At 39.3% G+C, this 17,975-nt stretch overlaps 1 protein-coding gene across 3 annotated transcripts in view; it reads left to right on the forward strand.

The window, feature by feature from the left end:
- Window positions 1-17,129, forward strand: part of ROR2 (receptor tyrosine kinase like orphan receptor 2) — a 138,258-nt gene extending 121,129 nt beyond the window's left edge. For all 3 annotated transcript variants that reach the window (XM_054055344.1, XM_009566354.2, XM_054055345.1), the window contains exons 5-9: window positions 6,107-6,234; window positions 9,608-9,922; window positions 11,542-11,787; window positions 13,426-13,628; window positions 15,296-17,129. In XM_054055344.1, coding sequence (XP_053911319.1) covers window positions 6,107-6,234; window positions 9,608-9,922; window positions 11,542-11,787; window positions 13,426-13,628; window positions 15,296-16,738 — 2,335 coding nt within the window. In that variant the 3' untranslated portion in view covers window positions 16,739-17,129. The remainder of the gene's footprint in view (window positions 1-6,106; window positions 6,235-9,607; window positions 9,923-11,541; window positions 11,788-13,425; window positions 13,629-15,295) is intronic.
- The last annotated feature ends 846 nt before the right edge of the window (window positions 17,130-17,975 follow it).

Genomic DNA, 17,975 nt, shown 5'->3' on the forward strand with positions numbered 1-17,975 from the left:
GGAAACTTTGCTAAAACCTCCAACACATTTGTGTGTGTGTTACTGACTTTCTGCCCTGTATGAGTAGAAATTAAGAGTTTTATCAGGAGCACCTGTCATTAGCCCAGCTCTTCTCAATGGATTGATACTAATAGTTCATGCAATTCTGGTATAAAAAAATCCCATCATTTTCCTCCATCAAATATTTCTACAGCAGTCCTGTTGCCTTGAATGTCAGGATTAAAAGTTGCATTGATCTCCTGTGAACAACAGGAGGCCTATGAGAAAGAGCGGTTTTATAGCCTGTCGTATTACTTTAAAAGACAATACTCGACAAATTTTAATTCATGGTGAAACAAGAAATTGAGTGTTCTATTTGATATTTTCCCTGAAGGGTAAATATACAAAGCTGACCATAAAGCACCAAGTATTTTTCTATAGTAATATTAATTTAAATTCACTATGTTTTTGACAGGAGGCAAAGTTTATAGCCATGGTAAGGCATGGACAAGAGAGCAATGTTTCTCTTCTCTCAGATCTTCTCTGTGACCTGTTTCAGTGAGAGTAAATATTTGGAGACGGGAACCCATTTTAGCCATCGTAAAGTGATCTCCTTTGTGAGCTGAGTTTTCTCCCTGGCACTATGATATAATACATGTTAAGACTAAGGGTAACAAATTGCAAGGGCTGTAGTGCCAGATTAGAAGAGGTCCTGATTTTGAGACGCAGTATTAAAAAAAATGAATAGATATGTATATTAAAAATATTAATTCCTGATTTTTTAATGCAGCCCTTTAAAACATGGTTCCCACAAGTCAAAGTGCTTTGCCTCTCTTTAATTAAACATAAACCCTTTATTCTTTAATTCTTTGTATTGCAAGTCATTTAACTTGTGTGCTTTATGTTTATGGTGTAGCCACACACCAGGCTAAGTAAACTCATAATCTGAAATATGATGCCTGTCCTTTTCTCTGTGATCTTAGTGTCAGTTATAAATCATCCTCTTTACATGGCTTCTGCCATTAGTTTTCAAGCTGTAGCTATCAAAAACACTGAGACTTTCCTACAAAATGGGTGACCATATACCAAATGTACTTTTTTACCCACAGCAAATAGGATGACATAAATAATTTTTCCTTTCCATCATCTGTCACTGTTGAACTGGTTTTGCGTGAGTTTTTCCTTCCTTTGGCACTCTACTTGTAATGGAATATGAAGGGGAATCCTAATATTCTCTCTTAGTGTTTAAGAGTTTTTAATTAAAAGGTGCTTAATCCCTGGGTGATATGAAAGAAGGTCAGAACTTCAAGTTTGTATTTTGTTGTGGAAAATTTATGGGAGATTTTAACTGCATTTAGTTTGCTTCTGGGAAACTGCTGTAAAAAAAGTTTCTACTGTCTTTTAAAAAACTAACTTCTGGAATATTCTGTTGTAGTCTATGAATTGGCTTTGTACTGCTTACTTTGGTGAAGTGTGAGCTAAGGATGTATCCCTCCAAATAACTTCTTAATTTATTGTTTGAATAATTAAAAGAAATTGTTCTCAAATTATATGTTTAAATAAGATTTTTGTTAATTTTATTATGAAAGTCTGTTGGTAGGTTATATTAAATTATTTGGGTATTTTAGTGTATTCAATAAAAAAGTTTTTCTTTCTGAGTGTTCTAGAGGATTTCTGAGTTTCTTTTTATGGCTGATGCAGTGTTCTATTTTCAGGAAAGTAGATTTAACTTGTAAGTTTCTATTGTCTTTGCAACATAAGTTTGTAGGATGCAACCAGACAAAAGGTATCTTACTAGCAAGTAAATATCTAGCATCCCTCAACTTCACTTTCAGAGCTGTTTTCATGAACCCTGGATAGAGATTGTTATACCTTCCTGTATTTTCTCTTTATTTGTCAGTAAAACCACTAGATTTGCACTTACTATGTTTTCAGGGGAACAGATAAGTACTGAAGGCTCTCATTAGACTTCGGTACTTTGCAAGGTGATTTTAGTATTGAACAGAGTTTCCACGACTGCCTTTTATTAACTGGGACTTTTTTGTTTCATATGCCCTCTGGATTGTTAAACTGTGACTGTTGCATGGAATAGATTGTGTTACATAGATACCATATAGTGTATCGTGCCTAGATGTATTGTTTCAGCGTTTCAGATTTTTTTGTTAAGAAAAGCCTCTTTGTTCACTAGGTATTTTCTTTTTGTACTGTTTCGATTGGTTTTCTTTCTGTGTTGCCTGTGAAATTGAAGTAATGCTTAATGCAGGGATGGGGATGACAATGTTCAGTAAGTTTCTGCAGCGCGTGCAGCGTGCCTAGAAATCTCTCCATATACATATAGAGGAAATATTTACCTTATAGCAACTTTGCATGATCACCACCTAGAGAGATTCCTATTCACGCATGCTGGGTTTTATTGCTATTCAGAGGCATCTAGATCTTCCATTTCTTCCTTTATAGACCCAGATGTCCCTGGGAGTTAGAGTTTGGGTCAGTGGGAGGAGACTTAACTGGCACCATAACACTGAATCTGCATCTTTCTTCTGCATTGCTTGTTTGGTTAATTCTCTGTACAGACTTCTTCTGCCCACAAACCTGAAGGCAGGCTGTACTTAATCAGATGGTGCAGCATCTGTGTGTTTAGGAACTTTTAAATATCTCATGAGTGGTTGGTTCTTCAAGAAGTTTTCAGACTTGTAAGCCTGGTCAAACCTAGATGCAGCCCGTGTTGTACATTGAAATAATACCAGTGTTTTCGTTCTATTTGTGTGTGTGCGAAATAAAAGGTTATTCTGCTTTAACTTTTTATTTGAAAAGCTAGTTCTTAACTTTATTGCCCTGGCAGAAGATCACGTCATAGGCCTGGAAAACTAATGGCATTCATCCTAAGAAGTGGATGTTGGGGTTTTAGGAATAGAGGGTCTGTTTAGTCAGATTCTTTATGATTTTATTTTTAAATCCAAATTCTGGTCAAACATCTGATAAGTAGTTGGGAGGAGAGTTCTCTCAGTAGGAGAATATACAATACCTCCACTCTAATTGAGTGCTGAGAAGTTTCATGTTCCAGGTGTACTGACTCCGAGCAAAGGTGAAAAAAGAAGGTCAACACTTCACATTCCCAAGTCTGTGTTTTGTTTTTTGTATGTGTGTATAATAGTTATATGAAAATGGAAGAAAATCATTAGTGAGAAAAGATAATGCCATCTTGAAACATTCAGAAAGAAACAATAAAGAACAAAGGTAGAAAAGTACCTATGGCAGTTTAGCTCATAAGGTTTCTGCAAGTGGAACAAATTGAGCTCTTCTAGATTCCTCTCGCAGAGTCAGATTTCTGCTTTTACCAGGTTTCTTGATCAGAGTAGACTTTATAGCTCAAGCAGCAGGAAATTGAAGAGTCAGTTTGTCTGCGTATTTTCAACAGCTTTTAACTCTTGCTCTGATCAGCAACTAAATTGCTGGCATATGGTTTGGAGCACAAATCAAAGCCACACATGGTTCCAAAAACTCCTGTTTGAATGGAGCATGACACTACTTCTATGCTGTTTTATCAGATTCCCTCCAGCTTGCTTTTTATTGCGGATGTTTTGCCATGTGCTGTATGTACATGTAGCCAAGGGAAAGGGTAATCTGAAAGGAGATTCTAAGTGTTGCCACTTCTTCAGCTTTGTCAAAATCAGCTGTTTTCCTAAGAAGACTAATGTAATTTTGTCTCCTCAATCACTAGTACTAGTCAAACTGTATTCGCTGAGTTGCCTAACCTGACAAAAATGCATGTAGAATAATAGCCCAGCTTCTGTCAGGGTATCTGAAATCAAGTTACTATTTACTTCTGCCTGCATCCATGGTAATGCTCATATCCAGTTTAGTTTAATCAGCAGTTGACTATAACACGGGAGAGGGGAGCATATGTGTGTATATATAGTATCTATGCTGTATTTAGAAGTTCTTGACAGAAATAAATAAACTGAGCTAAGTAAGAGATCACACTGCTTTTGTGACCAAACTCACACTGTTTGGAGTGGTGTTTTTTATGGAATTTTTTTCCTTTTTTTTTTTTTTTTTTTTTTTTTTGTATTGGCAGCAGATCCCTGCACTGAGAGTTATAACTGTGTGGTGCAGTTTCAGTTAGATAGATTGCAGACTTTGGTCTGCAAGATCGTGAATTTACTCTTGGGAGGGAGGACAGACAGCAATTTCATATTCATTCAGCTCCTTATAGGAATTGCTGACTTCCTACTGAGGTGGTCAAGGATCATTAAACAGGTACAGACAAAATGCTTTGATATTTTTATCCTTTCAGGCATGATGTAGTCGTTGCAAAATTAGAGGGTTTGTTTTGAGAGTGAAATAATTTCACTGCAGGAATTAACTGATCCTGAAAGACTCCTCCTTTGCTTCATCCACCATAATAAGAAACTTACATATCTCTGTGGAAGCAGAATTTGTTTCTGAGTTTACAGACAAAATGCTTCTTTGTGAATATTTAACAATCTTAAAGGTCAGGTATGGATAACAACTGCATGAAATGTTTCATATCACGATGGTTTATCTAACAGCTGTGTGGTGGATTGGGTCCTGTTAAGTCATTTTCTTTCTGAGAAGGAAAGGGAGAGATGCTACTTGAGTGGTTATCAGCGGTTCCAGCTTTTGACTACACTGTACCAACAGTCATGCCCAACTATCCACTACCAAAGAGTTTATAGTTTAAGAAATGGTGGTAAAGGTTCCCTGAAGAGATGTGTTTTATCAGTGAGAGACTTCAGAGGAAAAATCAAAATAGGTTTCTAAGACAGAATAAGATATCAGAAATAATGGGATGTTCTAGGCACTGCACAGGTTTTGGACGATGTGCTCATCACAGCTAGCTTTTGTCAGGCAGCAAGTTTTCATGCTGATTTGGCCCAGCTGAAGTTATGTGGTTTTACATGTATTTACTAACAGTTTTGTCCTGCTTCTGTAGCATGTAAGGGAGGCTGAAATTTATAAGAGAAGTGGAAACATGGGTGACCAAAACAGGTATTGATCTCCAAAGATGATATGTATGTAGTGCAGGAGAATATTGAAGTAATACTTTGAAAATTGGTGGTGTGGGATACCTCAGACTTTTGAACTGACTGTGTAATTACAGAAACTGATTAAGCTTTTGAGTGTCCTAGGATTACTCTAGAGTCTTGTTTTGTAGTTTATGTTTTACTCTGATTTTGATCCATCGTGCAGAGATGTACATGATGTGCATCCATCAGGCTAGTGAATTGTAGCACAGAGGTTGTGCCATGTCAGAGGAAACACGCAGGATACTGGATATTAGCTCTGACAGTGCTCTCACTCTGAAGCCCCTTTTCAGTGCTCAGACAATTATGGTCTACAGATTAGCTCTGTATTATTTACTCGGGCTTGGGGATGATGTGTTGAACGACCGAGCCTTTAGGCTAGTGCTTTTATGCCAAAATATTTGTGTTGATGTAATGGAGTAGGAAGTGGCCCTTAACCTGATGTGAGGGAGTAAAATGTGGCCCTTAACCTCATTGTATTGAAAAAATTTATTAAAATACGCATTGGAAGGAGAATTTGTCATTGACTGACTTGAGAGATGAGGAAAATAATTAAGATCTTGATTATTTTTTATTCTATTTACCTAGTCCAGAGTTCAAAATTATTGTGTTTTACTTAAAGCTTGGCAAGGTCTCTTCTGCTGTTCTGCTGAAGAAAAGGAGAGAGAGGTGGGAGAAGAGAACCAGGTGTTATCCTGGGTGCAGCTTGATGCAATTGTACTGGGTGCAACTGGATTGCAAAAATGCATGGGGACGTGTAACTAAGTCTATGTTTCTGTCTTAGTCTAACAGCTTTTTAACAGACTCATCTGTCAAATACTATTACCATTAGCATATGATTTTTAAATTAGTCTTGGAGGTTGGTTTACTTTTTTCTCCAATGAGCTATTTACAGTGTGCCTCACTAATACTTCTAAGGTAGCGTGAAGAGAATTGGAGGAGAAAGCTGCATCTGGGGAATGGAACAATTTCAGATTTACAGTCCTGTTGAGTTTTCTTCTTTTGTGAGAATACGTTTTGTAAAAATTCACTGGGGACAGCTAGACTTTGCTCATAAAATCCTAACCTGTCATTTACAGAGAAGATTACCATGAAGACGGGTTCTGTCAGCCATACAGGGGAATTGCATGTGCACGAATCATTGGAAACAGGACCATTTATGTGGACTCACTCCAGATGCAAGGAGAAATTGAAAACCGAATTACTGGTAAGCTTACATATATATGTATATCTGTAGTAACACAAAAAAAAAATTTGTGAAAGTATCTAATTCAGGTATAAATAGTGCTATCAACCTTGGATTTCAGTTTTATCAGCCAGTGACTAAAATATCCTTATGTTAAGGTCTTTAGGATGTGAGCCAGGTTCTTAACTTGTGTGGTTAGCAAAATTTGGATTAAGGAAGATTATTATCTGCTGTCATGTATGGAAGCTTTTTCCATATCCTTAATTAAAATGTCAGAGCATTGACTTTTTAACAGCTTGTAGTTTACACTGGAGCTTTTTGCATAGGATAGATTCAAATAGAAGATTTTTTAAAATAATTGATTTGTGATGTAATAAAAAAAATCAGTTTTTTAAAATTTCTTGAAAAATACATGGTGGATTTCCCTTGTGTTTCCTCCTCTATTGCATTTTTCTGGCAGAGTCTGGATTTCACATTGATTTATATAAAACAAGAGTCAGCCCTCCTATGACCTGGCCCTGCACCCGAAACCTTAATGACTTCTAATGTTCTGCACATCAGTGTGTTGTTTTTTTTTTCTTTGCTGGACCTCAGTTAGCTGACATTAGCAGCTGTGACTCTGATATACACAAGTGGGCCAAGCAAATGAATCCATGGAATGGAACAAAGTGTTTGTTATAAATATATAGCAAATTAACTCAGTCCAATAGGAGTTTTTTGGCATCTGGCCAGAAATGGCTGACTAATTGAGTCTGCAATATTAACATAACTAGTTGGTGAAAAGAGTTTGACATAACTTGTCAGCTGTGTCTCCTTAATGATATTACCTTAAAGACTCATTTTCAAGCCAGAAATCCAGGTCAGGTGTTTTCTCTTCTTGAGATGGTGATCAGATTCTGGGATTGGCAAAATTCAGGTGATGTCTTTTACTTGTGCTGTTACAAATCATTCCCCTCCCCCCTTTCTCCTGCACTCTGTTACGGTTGCAACCACTTTTACAATTAAGTCATTAATCAGTACATACTATTGATACTTTTTTCTATGACATAATCTATTACGTTTGGATCTTTTTCAGCAATACAGAAATGTTCAAGTATCTGGACGTTTGTAACTCTGTGAACTAGATTCATAATATTTAAAAAAAATAAATAAACCAAAAAACAACCCCCCCAAAAGTGTGATACCTTTCAGAAAATGTTTATTAATCAAGTTATACTTGTTTCTGGAATATAAAGCTCTGACATTCATGACTTGGCTCCTGGATCCCTAATACCTCCAGGGACTGAGATTCTCTGTCCTGGAGTTGTGAAGAATTTCTGATGGAACATTCTTTTTTAGGAAAACTCTGTGAGCCAACATGTAGAACTGCCCAGTAACTAGGTAGGCAGTAATGATAATATATTAATAATATGGCATTTTCAAACTATATACATCTAAAGGGTGTAAAATAACCCTGAGGATTTCACAGTGTACTTGATTCTTACTAGTCTTCTAGTATGTAAAGCCAATTTTGTAAGACTAGGTGTTTTCTGCCAAAATGACAGGGTATTTTGGGAATTGCAGGGACCTGTTAAATGAAAAAAAAAAAAAAAATCTGCTATGTGACTGCTGCTGAGATTTTGCTTATACTTTTGCCCATACTTCCTAAGCACAGTTTTTGCAGTCTTTGTACTCAGAGCTATAAAGCACTCAGGGGAGGCTGCACCTGGGAAACAGGGACATCTACTGCCCAACACCCGGAGTATTTAACATGGTTAAAGCCAGCATCTATGGGGAATTTTCATTCTGGACCTTCATTTCCCTGCTGTGCTGATGTGTGAAATACATTCCCTTTGCTTCTACAGATGCTGGTGCTGTTCAGTCTTGGCCACGTGGTTACATGAGAATTGCAGCCTTCTATTAAAAAAAGGACATTTCCTTCTTTTGAAGGACATGTCTTGAAAGACATGACTTGAAAGACAGGAAGGCCAACAATAAATAGCACATGGCCCTGACCCCTTACCTGTGGGTATGTGTGGCTAGCAATGTCTTTGCTGTGCTGTTTAGTATCTGTTTAATAAAAAAAATAAACCTTTTAGATGCCACCACACAGTCCTGCTGGCTTTTGTGCCTCCCATCAAAATAAGGACACTATTGTGAGCTGTGCACTCTGCGTATGCTAATCTAAATTCTATAACACTTTCACAGAGATAGTGTGGTATTTCAAATAGCTAACAGTGACTGCTTCACTCCCTCAGGTTTGATTTTTCCTTGTTTGTGTTCAGGACAAGCAAATATCACAGCTGTCATTTGAGGCCTGATAACATGCTTGCATGGAGTGTTCCCTACATGACTGATAAATGCTTATATTCCTGTGTTACTATCTCTGCATTAAAATAAGCAAAAGTGTAAACACTACAGAAGACTGAAGTTGGGGCTGCTTGCTGCATCTGTGGTGTTTGGGAAGAGTCAGGAGTCTCACAGCAAGTGGCAGCAGGAAGCGGATCGTTGAAAGGAGAGAGCTGCACAAGGGGGAAAGAATTTGTTTGTAACTCGTAAATAGACTGCTGAATGACTTGAACTTCTCGTTTCCTTCCTTTTTACAGTGTGAGTTGGTGCAATGTGCAGTCTAGTAAGCCTCATCCACAAATGATAGTTTCCAGCATGGGAATGAACGTTCCTACATTTAAAGCTTGATTCATCCCCAGATAAACAATGCACGTGCATGTTTGTCTTCTCTTTGCAATAATCAAGAGAACTCTCAGATAAATGTTAGTGTGTAGATAGTGAAAGCTGAAGGGGAGGGTTAAGTTCCTAATTCATTATGACATTCATCTCAATGTGATCAGTATGCTAGGACTGATGAGATTGATTTTCCTCACAACTACTGCTTTTAGGCTTCTCATGTCTCTTAGTAGCAATATCTCCCCAAATACCTGTCACGCTTCTTTTTGCCTGTCAAGAGTTAAAAAACATTTGTCTTGTTTCTTGGTCGAAATGTCTACAGGAGGAAAAAACTAGGTGATCCGCATTCAGATATCACCTGATCGGGAACTTTGGAAATGCATGTCAGCATCCTGGCAGATGTTTCTTGCCTTTGGTCTTTATCCTTTCTAGTTAATATTAGTCAAGTGCCAGCAGTTGGCTCAATGCTAATCACCTTGGTAACTTACTAAGAACTGATTCCCTACAAGCTCTGTGCAGACATCAGAGGAACACTGAGATGATAGGTTTACTGTCTGAATTTGTCAGCTCTCCTTTACAGCAGAAATGACCTCATTCCCCTGCTACTTAGTAGCCTTACAAACCCTCAAGAAATGAATGAAGGTTCTAAACTGCATATGACATGAAAATTATATTGTTTCTCATGCTTGTTGTGGATTAGTACTTAAGTATTATTTTTGTTCTTTTCCAGCTGCGTTTACTATGATTGGCACTTCTACACATTTATCTGATCAGTGTTCACAGTTTGCTATACCATCCTTCTGCCACTTTGTGTTTCCACTGTGTGATGAGCGCTCCCGGAACCCTAAGCCACGGGAGCTGTGCCGGGATGAATGTGAAGTTTTGGAGAACGATCTCTGTAGGCAGGAGTACAACATAGCTAGGTCAAACCCCCTCATATTGATGCAGCTACAGTTGCCTAAGTGTGAGGATCTCCCAAGACCTGACACCCTGGAAGCTGCCAACTGCATAAGGATTGGGATCCCCGTGGAGAGACTCAGCCGATGTAAGTTTGGGTGTTCCATCACTGGGCAAAAGTAGGATTTATTGCTCCCTCAAGTTGGGTCTGAGAAAAAATATTTGTATAAAGAAAGTGCTGCTATACTGGATGCTACTGCTTTTTATCATGCTACTACTGACCTCATTCCTGCACTGTTGTAAGGTGTAGTTAGGACGGGAAGGTATTTCAAAGGATCCTGCTCAGTACTGGAAATCAACCACCCTGGGCTATAAAACTCCATTCTCACATAACCTATTTGACTCAGATTTGTGAGGGGCAGCAGAGTGTTGCAGGCTTCCCTTCCCAGACCTCTGCCCCACCCCTGGCTCCATCCTTGCCTTTCCCCATAGAGCTGTTTGACAGTTTACCTATCAGTTAGCCTCAGATATGCTGTGGAATCTTCAGTGGAGAAAAATCTGTTCAGAAATTAAACCTTTAAAGTGCGTTTGTTCTATATGGAAACCTACTAGAATATTAATCCTGTAAATTGAGCATGGAGTGTAAGTGTCTTTCTTCACCCACACAGGATGGGTGAAAACATTGCTCTCCACTTCCATAAATTTATATTTGCATCGAAGAATGGAAGGACTGTTCCATGTCAGTAATTATGTGCTGAGAATTTTTATGCCTATTCTGTTTCCTAGCAATTAATCATCACCCCCTAAAATGTTCAACAAAGAAGCCTAGGAGGCTAAAGTTCTTTAAAATTCGAAGCCTAATAAAATTATTCTGAGTATCCAGCATCTGAACCCGCAGTTAGGAGCAGGGTTTGTGGCATAACCATGGGCATGAAAGACTGTCTGTATGCTTGTAAGGCAATAATTCAGTGTAGCTGAACAGCAGAAGTAACTGAGGTGATGATGGCAGAGATAAATAGCCAGGGAAGAGGTACCAAGAAAAAGGAATGAGACTAAAAGCAACATAAATTCTTGCATGTTGTTCTCCATCCTCGGAGCTAGCAGGGCTCCCTCTGGTGGAACAGACGCGGCATGAAGACTCTGAGGTGCGGGGAAAGGGCTTTGAGAGGCGTGAGTTCCCGAGGGCTGCACGGGGGGACTTGTAAAATGGAGAGGGTGATGTTGCAGACTTACAGAAAAATGCATTATTCCATTCAGGTGATACATACGGGAGACACACTCAAACGCATGGAGAGATGATAGCAGCAAAACAAAAACAGAATAAAGAATTGGGCAGATATAAAATTAATATAGGTGAAGAGAAGAAAACCCTGAATTCCTTCTTTCTAAAAAGGCAAAGAAGGAAAGGTTGGCAAGAGGCCTTAGAAAATGCCACACAAATTTCTCTAGAAAGCTATCAGTGTGAGGAAGACAGGAAGATTATAAGAAATAAAAAAAGGCAAGGATGGAGCCAGGGTGGGGGCAGGCAGGTGGAAAGGGAAGCCTGCAACACTCTGCTACCCCTCATAAATCTATAGGCACAGAGCTGAGACGCTCCTGGACAAAATGTACAGATACTTGCAGAGCAGAAATTTCAAAGCCCACATCTTTAATTTCACTCTTGTAGTACCTAAACTCAAGTACTTTTTGCGCAGTAAAACACTTTTGGTCTTGCTGGCCCTTGATTATTTTGCTATTTGCAATGTTTTGTCAAACCCTGTGTTGCAGATCATCAGTGCTATAATGGTTCTGGAGCAGACTACAGAGGGACAGTCAGTATTACCAAGTCTGGCCACACTTGCCAACTCTGGGACTCTCAGAGTCCCCACAGCCATGATCTGACAAGCACACAGTTTCCGGAACTAGGTGGAGGACATGCATATTGCCGAAACCCTGGAGGTCAGATGGATGGGCCCTGGTGTTTTACAAAGAATAAAAACGTACGCATGGAACTGTGTGACATACCTTCTTGTAGTATGTATTCTCTTTCTTTTTTCCCATACTACTGTCCTGAATCTTGTGTAATTTTGAATGTTACTTATTTTTACAAGTACAATTCACTTAACAGAATTATGTTTTCAGACATTTTGCTTGCTGTGATGCAGCACAGTTGTTTTGTGTTGTAGGTGTTTAATATTTTCTGGAGATCAAAGCTTGTAGCTGAGATATTGTGACACTTTTTTGTTCTGTATTGCGTGCTTAATCTGAAATAATAATTAATGATACCGCTGCAGATTGTATTCTAACTTGTCAAATGCCAGACTTGATGTACTTCTCACCTACATGTGTTTGGTTTGCTGACAGTACTTGGTGGTATATTGCTTTCAGCCTGTATGGCATTTTGCAGGCAGCAAGGATTTTCGGATCCTGTAGAGGGAGGTACAGCACCATACTTGGTTGGAAGGAAGTCATCTGAAGTGCAGAAGCAGAGATGTCATAAAACAGATGATTTTATCAGAAATATCCTACACTATCTGCTAGTGGCACTGCACTACTCAAGTGAAAACACAGCTCTCAGAGCTTAATACTGTCCCACTCACTTCCTTCTGTTGGTACACCCTTCATTCTAGAGCTGTTACAGTGGTAATAATCTTCAGACGTGACAAAGAAACTTAGTATTGTGCTTCATTAAGAAGGCATGTTTTCTGCAGCAACAGATGCATCAAGGAAGCCATAAAAGTGGTTTTGTTACAGATTATTTGGATATTTAAGAGTGCTCAAAACTGATCTGAAATTTCTTACTTACCTCATTTTTTACAGTAACATGATTTGACATTTGTAATAAATTTCTACATTGCATGTAACATGGTGTAAAGATAACACTGGGATGTGGTTGTGGTGAAAGCAGTAGCCACAAATAGCAAAACCACTGATTGCAGAAAACATTCCAGGCAGTTCCAATGAATATTTGGGACATCACTATGTATCCTAGAATCAATAAGTGTCAAGAAAAAACAAGTTTCGGAAGGTTCCAAAACAGATATTATTATTATTGATGGCTTTTTCATGTCAGTCTCACTGTAACATAAAAGCGCTTATATTAAATATAAAACAAATAATATATTTGCCAGTGAGAAGTGAGATTTATTTTATTTACCAGTGGAGGAAAGAAATGTGCAAAGTTCTGATGAAATGGCTGAAGTTGAGTGAGAAGGCCAGACTGCAATTTTGTTTATCTGCTGAGGTTTATCACATTGAGTTCACTGCTTTATATATACTGTGATGAAGAGTACTCAGGTATTTCTTATCCCCCTGAACAAGATACAGTTCCACTCTGGTCTGTGTTCTGCAGTTTCCACAACCAGAAGCCTCAAAATTAAAGTGAAATAAATCACATACTGTTAGAGTCAACACATTAAATGTGAGGCTTGTAGTTTATCTTCATGCTGCTAGTTGCTATGTCTGTTCAAAGTCCTTTGAAATATTTAATGGGAAATTACGGGGAAGGAGGAGATTGTAATGTGACTTCTGTTCTCAAGCTGTGAGAGTTAACTTTTTGTTTAAAATGTAGTATTCATAATCATACTATTGTTTCTTTGTTTGTTTTTTGTTTTACTATGAAGTGCAGTAAAAATATTTATTGTAAACAATGAAAATTTCTGTGCCTGACAGGTCCGCATGACAACAGTAAAATGGGAATCCTCTACATCCTGGTTCCCAGCATAGCCATCCCTCTGGTTATTGCCTGCCTTTTCTTCCTAGTTTGTATGTGCAGAAACAAGCAGAAGGCATCTGCTGCTACACCACAGCGCCGCCAGCTGATGGCATCTCCCAGCCAGGACATGGAAATGCCACTCATAAATCAACACAAACAGGTATTTTTTCCAGAATTTGCTTAGGCCACGTATATCCAAATTGTCGTGGTTTTCAGAGTCTCATATTGCCAGTGTTCGAATTGAGCCATGTTGGAAGAGACCTAATTTTCATACTGTGCTGGCCATCTACATCAGTGAAAATCTGGTCTTACACTTACTATCTGTGTCTAGAAATCCTAGCCTCAAACAACAACTTTCAGGACAAAGTATTTCATAACATTTGCCCTTACCTGTCAATCCCCATTCCGCCTGTTGTCTCAGACACTGGAAATGTTATTTCTGATTCAGTCTTCAGCTTGCAGCTCATTTTTGCTCCTGGTAATGACACAACCGGTTTGCTTCATTAAAGCAGAATGTATGGTGGGGTTTCTTACCTAATTTTTCAACTCAGTCCTCTGGTATTCTGAACCACCACTGGGCAGGGAGCCGAGCTGGGGTGTAACATATTTCTAAGGCTGTGTATCACAAAGGACAGTGAAACGAAAATGGCTTTGAACTTGTGTCTATGAGCTTCAGCTTCTGCATGCAATTTTCTGGGTCAATTAACTGATCTCCATGCTAAAATCCTTTTCAAAGTTAATGCTGAATTTTTATTCACAGCATTTACAAAATTCCAGCTCTGAAAAACAGTGCTCAATTTGGGACAATTGGCAACATCTCTTCAGGAAATGGTAGAATATTTGTGGGATATTACCAACTGCAACAAATTACATTGATTTTGTTTGTTAATACAGTGGTTTAACAGCTGAATCTGGGCTGTGCTGGAAACTGCCTGTTTCAGTCCACAGCCTGTTTGCCACTGAAATCACAGCTTGTTCCCAAACCACCTGGTAAAGCCCTTTCCCACCTGCCCTGCTCCCTCCTGCTGTTTTGTTCTGTGTGTGAAGCTGTACCACCTGCCTTTAGCTTGATCAGGGACGCCTCCAGCCCGTACTGATCAGGACTATTAGATCACCATTACTTCCTTGCTTTCCCTGCCAACATCAAGAGGAAGGCTCTGGGAATTTCTCATTTTTGAGTTTGCCACTTTTTCCTTCATGTACCAGAGAGAAATTCCTTCTTCCTTCTGCTCCTCTTCCACCCTGTCTTCATCAGAGCTAGCACAAGGTTTCTCAGTGGGGGTACTATGGACTGCTAGCCATAGGCAGGGGCCATTTCTGGAGGAGAAAAGCCATATCTGCTATCGCAGATGTGAGAGAGAGAGGGTTTTGTTCCTCCTACAGTAAAGGATGTTTCTGTGCACCCCAAGGCTGCCACCTCCTCAGCCACTGCCCACAGATTTTTGACAGATCTCCAGTGGACACCCCTGGGCAGATCTGTAAGGCAAGTGCAGCTGTAGTTAATAGACATTATCATTTGCCAGATTCACTCTGAATGATTATTCATTTAGCATGCAAGAAATGTGGTCTCTTCTTTGTAAAAGTAATTATATGCATCATCTGGACGATAATTCAATTTACACTTCTGATAACAGTATATCTCATTTCAAGGTTAGCAGTAAAATCAGTATACTGATATGAAGATACAAAAAGCTAGTAAGTCATTTTGGTCCAGTTTATCTTCCATTTGGAGCATTTAACCATGGGGAACTTTTCTTTAATCAGAGATTCTGCCATTTAGAAAACACTGTGATTTTTTACTGATTTACTTTTTTTACTTCATTTCAGGCTAAACTTAAAGAAATCAATCTGTCCACAGTGCGTTTTATGGAAGAACTAGGAGAAGAGAGATTTGGCAAAGTTTACAAGGGACATCTTTTTGGTACGGCACCAGGTGAACAGACACAAGCTGTTGCTATCAAGACACTTAAAGACAAAGCAGAACTGGCTCTTCGGGAAGAATTCAAACACGAGGCCATGATGAGGTCACGATTACAGCACCCAAATATTGTTTGTTTGCTGGGAATAGTGACAAAGGAACAACCCATAAGCATGATTTTTAGTTACTGTTCCCACAGTGATCTCCATGAGTTCTTGGTGATGAGATCTCCCCATTCAGATGTTGGCAGCACTGATGATGACAAGACAGTAAAATCCACTCTGGAGCCAGCAGACTTTTTCCACATCGTAACTCAGATAGCTGCAGGAATGGAATATCTTTCAAGCCACCACGTTGTCCACAAGGACTTAGCCACAAGAAATATACTGGTGTTTGACAAACTGAACGTGAAAATTTCCGATTTAGGCCTTTTCAGGGAAGTATACGCTGCTGATTATTACAAACTAATGGGAAATTCCCTTCTTCCTATCCGGTGGATGTCCCCTGAGGCTATTATGTATGGCAAGTTTTCCATTGATTCGGATATATGGTCTTACGGAGTTGTGTTGTGGGAAGTTTTCAGCTATGGCCTGCAGCCTTACTGTGGTTATTCTAACCAAGATGTCATTGAGATGATCAGGAACCGACAGGTTTTGCCATGTCCTGACGACTGCCCCACATGGATATACACTTTGATGTTGGAATGTTGGAATGAATTTCCCAACAGAAGGCCAAGATTTAAAGATATACATAACAGACTAAGAACATGGGGAAACCTTTCTAATTACAACAGCTCAGCGCAAACCTCTGGGGCAAGCAACACTACACAGACAAGTTCTCTCAGCACAAGCCCTGTTAGCAATGTCAGCAATGCTAGGTACATTGGACCAAAGCAGAAAACTCCAGCTTTCCCTCAACCACAGTTCATACAAATGAAAGGGCAGATGAGACCGATGGTCCCACCTCCTCAGCTCTACATTCCAGTCAATGGTTACCAGCCAATGCCTGCCTATGGAGCTTACTTGCCAAATTTTTACCCTGTCCAAATTCCAATGCAAATGGCTCCTCAACAAATGCCTCCCCAGATCATTCCCAAACCAGGCTCCCACCACAGTGGGAGTGGATCCACCAGCACAGGCTACGTAACGACAGCGCCTTCCAATGCGTCGGTGGCCGACAGGGCTGCACTGCTCTCAGAAGGCACAGATGACACACATAATGGAACAGAAGACATTGCCCAGAATCCTGTCCAGGAGGAGGAGGAAGAGGAGGGCTCTGTGCCTGAAACAGAATTGCTGGGTGATAATGACACACTTCAAATGGACGAGGCAGAAATTCAATCAGAAGCCTGAGGAATTTGGCCTCATTACTAAGAATTTCACATTACTTCCCTGCATGTAGATCATTAGTCTTAATAGCAGCGATTTTGTTCTGACTGAAAGAAACAAAACGAAAACCTAGACCCACGTAAAGTGCAGCAGTAATAATATACCAGGTTTATTGACCATTGCCACCATCAGATTTTGCAAATATGATGGTATAGAATTGTTTGGTTTGATCTCTTTTATTGTCCTACAGTTCTTGAGGGAAGCTGCTTTTCAGTTATGTACTGTTGCTGTGCAACGAATTGCGGAGTAACACTGCACATCATGTATATCATGATATGTGATTCTAATGTTAGTGAATTATGCTTAAACCAATAACACAAAAAGGAATCCAACTATGGTTGCAGAATTGCTCTGAGCATAAAGAAGTGCCCTGGACGTGATGGACAGCTTAGTTTATAGTATTTATCTCTTTGAAATAATGGACACGAGACTGTTGTTTGCTTTTTGAGTTTGAAAAAATAATGAACTGAGAATACTGATCCATGTATGTATTACAATAACCAGAAAAATACGGAAACTGAACATAAAATTTGCTGTGCTGAGTCAGACCATGGGTCTGTCCAGCCCAGTAGTGTGTGTCATTGGTAATTTCTGCCCAGGGAAGACTGCAAGAGCAATTTTCTTTGTAGAATTTCCCCAGGGTATTTCCCCAGCCTCCGGCAATTTGTGGCATAGGGACTTCCAAACCGGAAGTGGAGTTTTTTTCTGTTTAATAGCCCTCGATGGAATTTTCCACCATGAATTTATCCAAATGATTGTGAACCCACATAACATCCACAACATCCTGTGGAATAACTCGAGAAGAGAGAGGATGGCTTTCTTTCATCATTCGCAATGAATGACAGTGACAAAGCTTCCAAATGAAATCGTCTGACTGCATTTGTGGATGAAAGTATTCCTTCTCTGCTGTGTATTTTCAGCAGCATGCAGCCTTAATACACTGTTAACCAAAAATGGGGATATTGTAGGGGATATTGTAGGTGTGCACTAACTTAACAATCCAACTTTAATTGCATATTGGTTATCAAGTATAGGAAAGGGCTCCACGTGTATGTTCCTGCACTGCAGAAGTGTTGAGGTTTGTACGGGGTTATAGACTTACTTGATTTACTGCAATTACTGCTGGATTGCATGTGAAACCATTTTTTTTCCTGCCTTTTTACCAAAAATGAATCTTTGAACTTTAGAAGACCAAAATAAG

The sequence above is a fragment of the Cuculus canorus genome, chromosome Z (genome assembly GCF_017976375.1).
Source record: "Cuculus canorus isolate bCucCan1 chromosome Z, bCucCan1.pri, whole genome shotgun sequence".
Classification (NCBI taxonomy): Eukaryota; Metazoa; Chordata; class Aves; order Cuculiformes; family Cuculidae; genus Cuculus; species Cuculus canorus.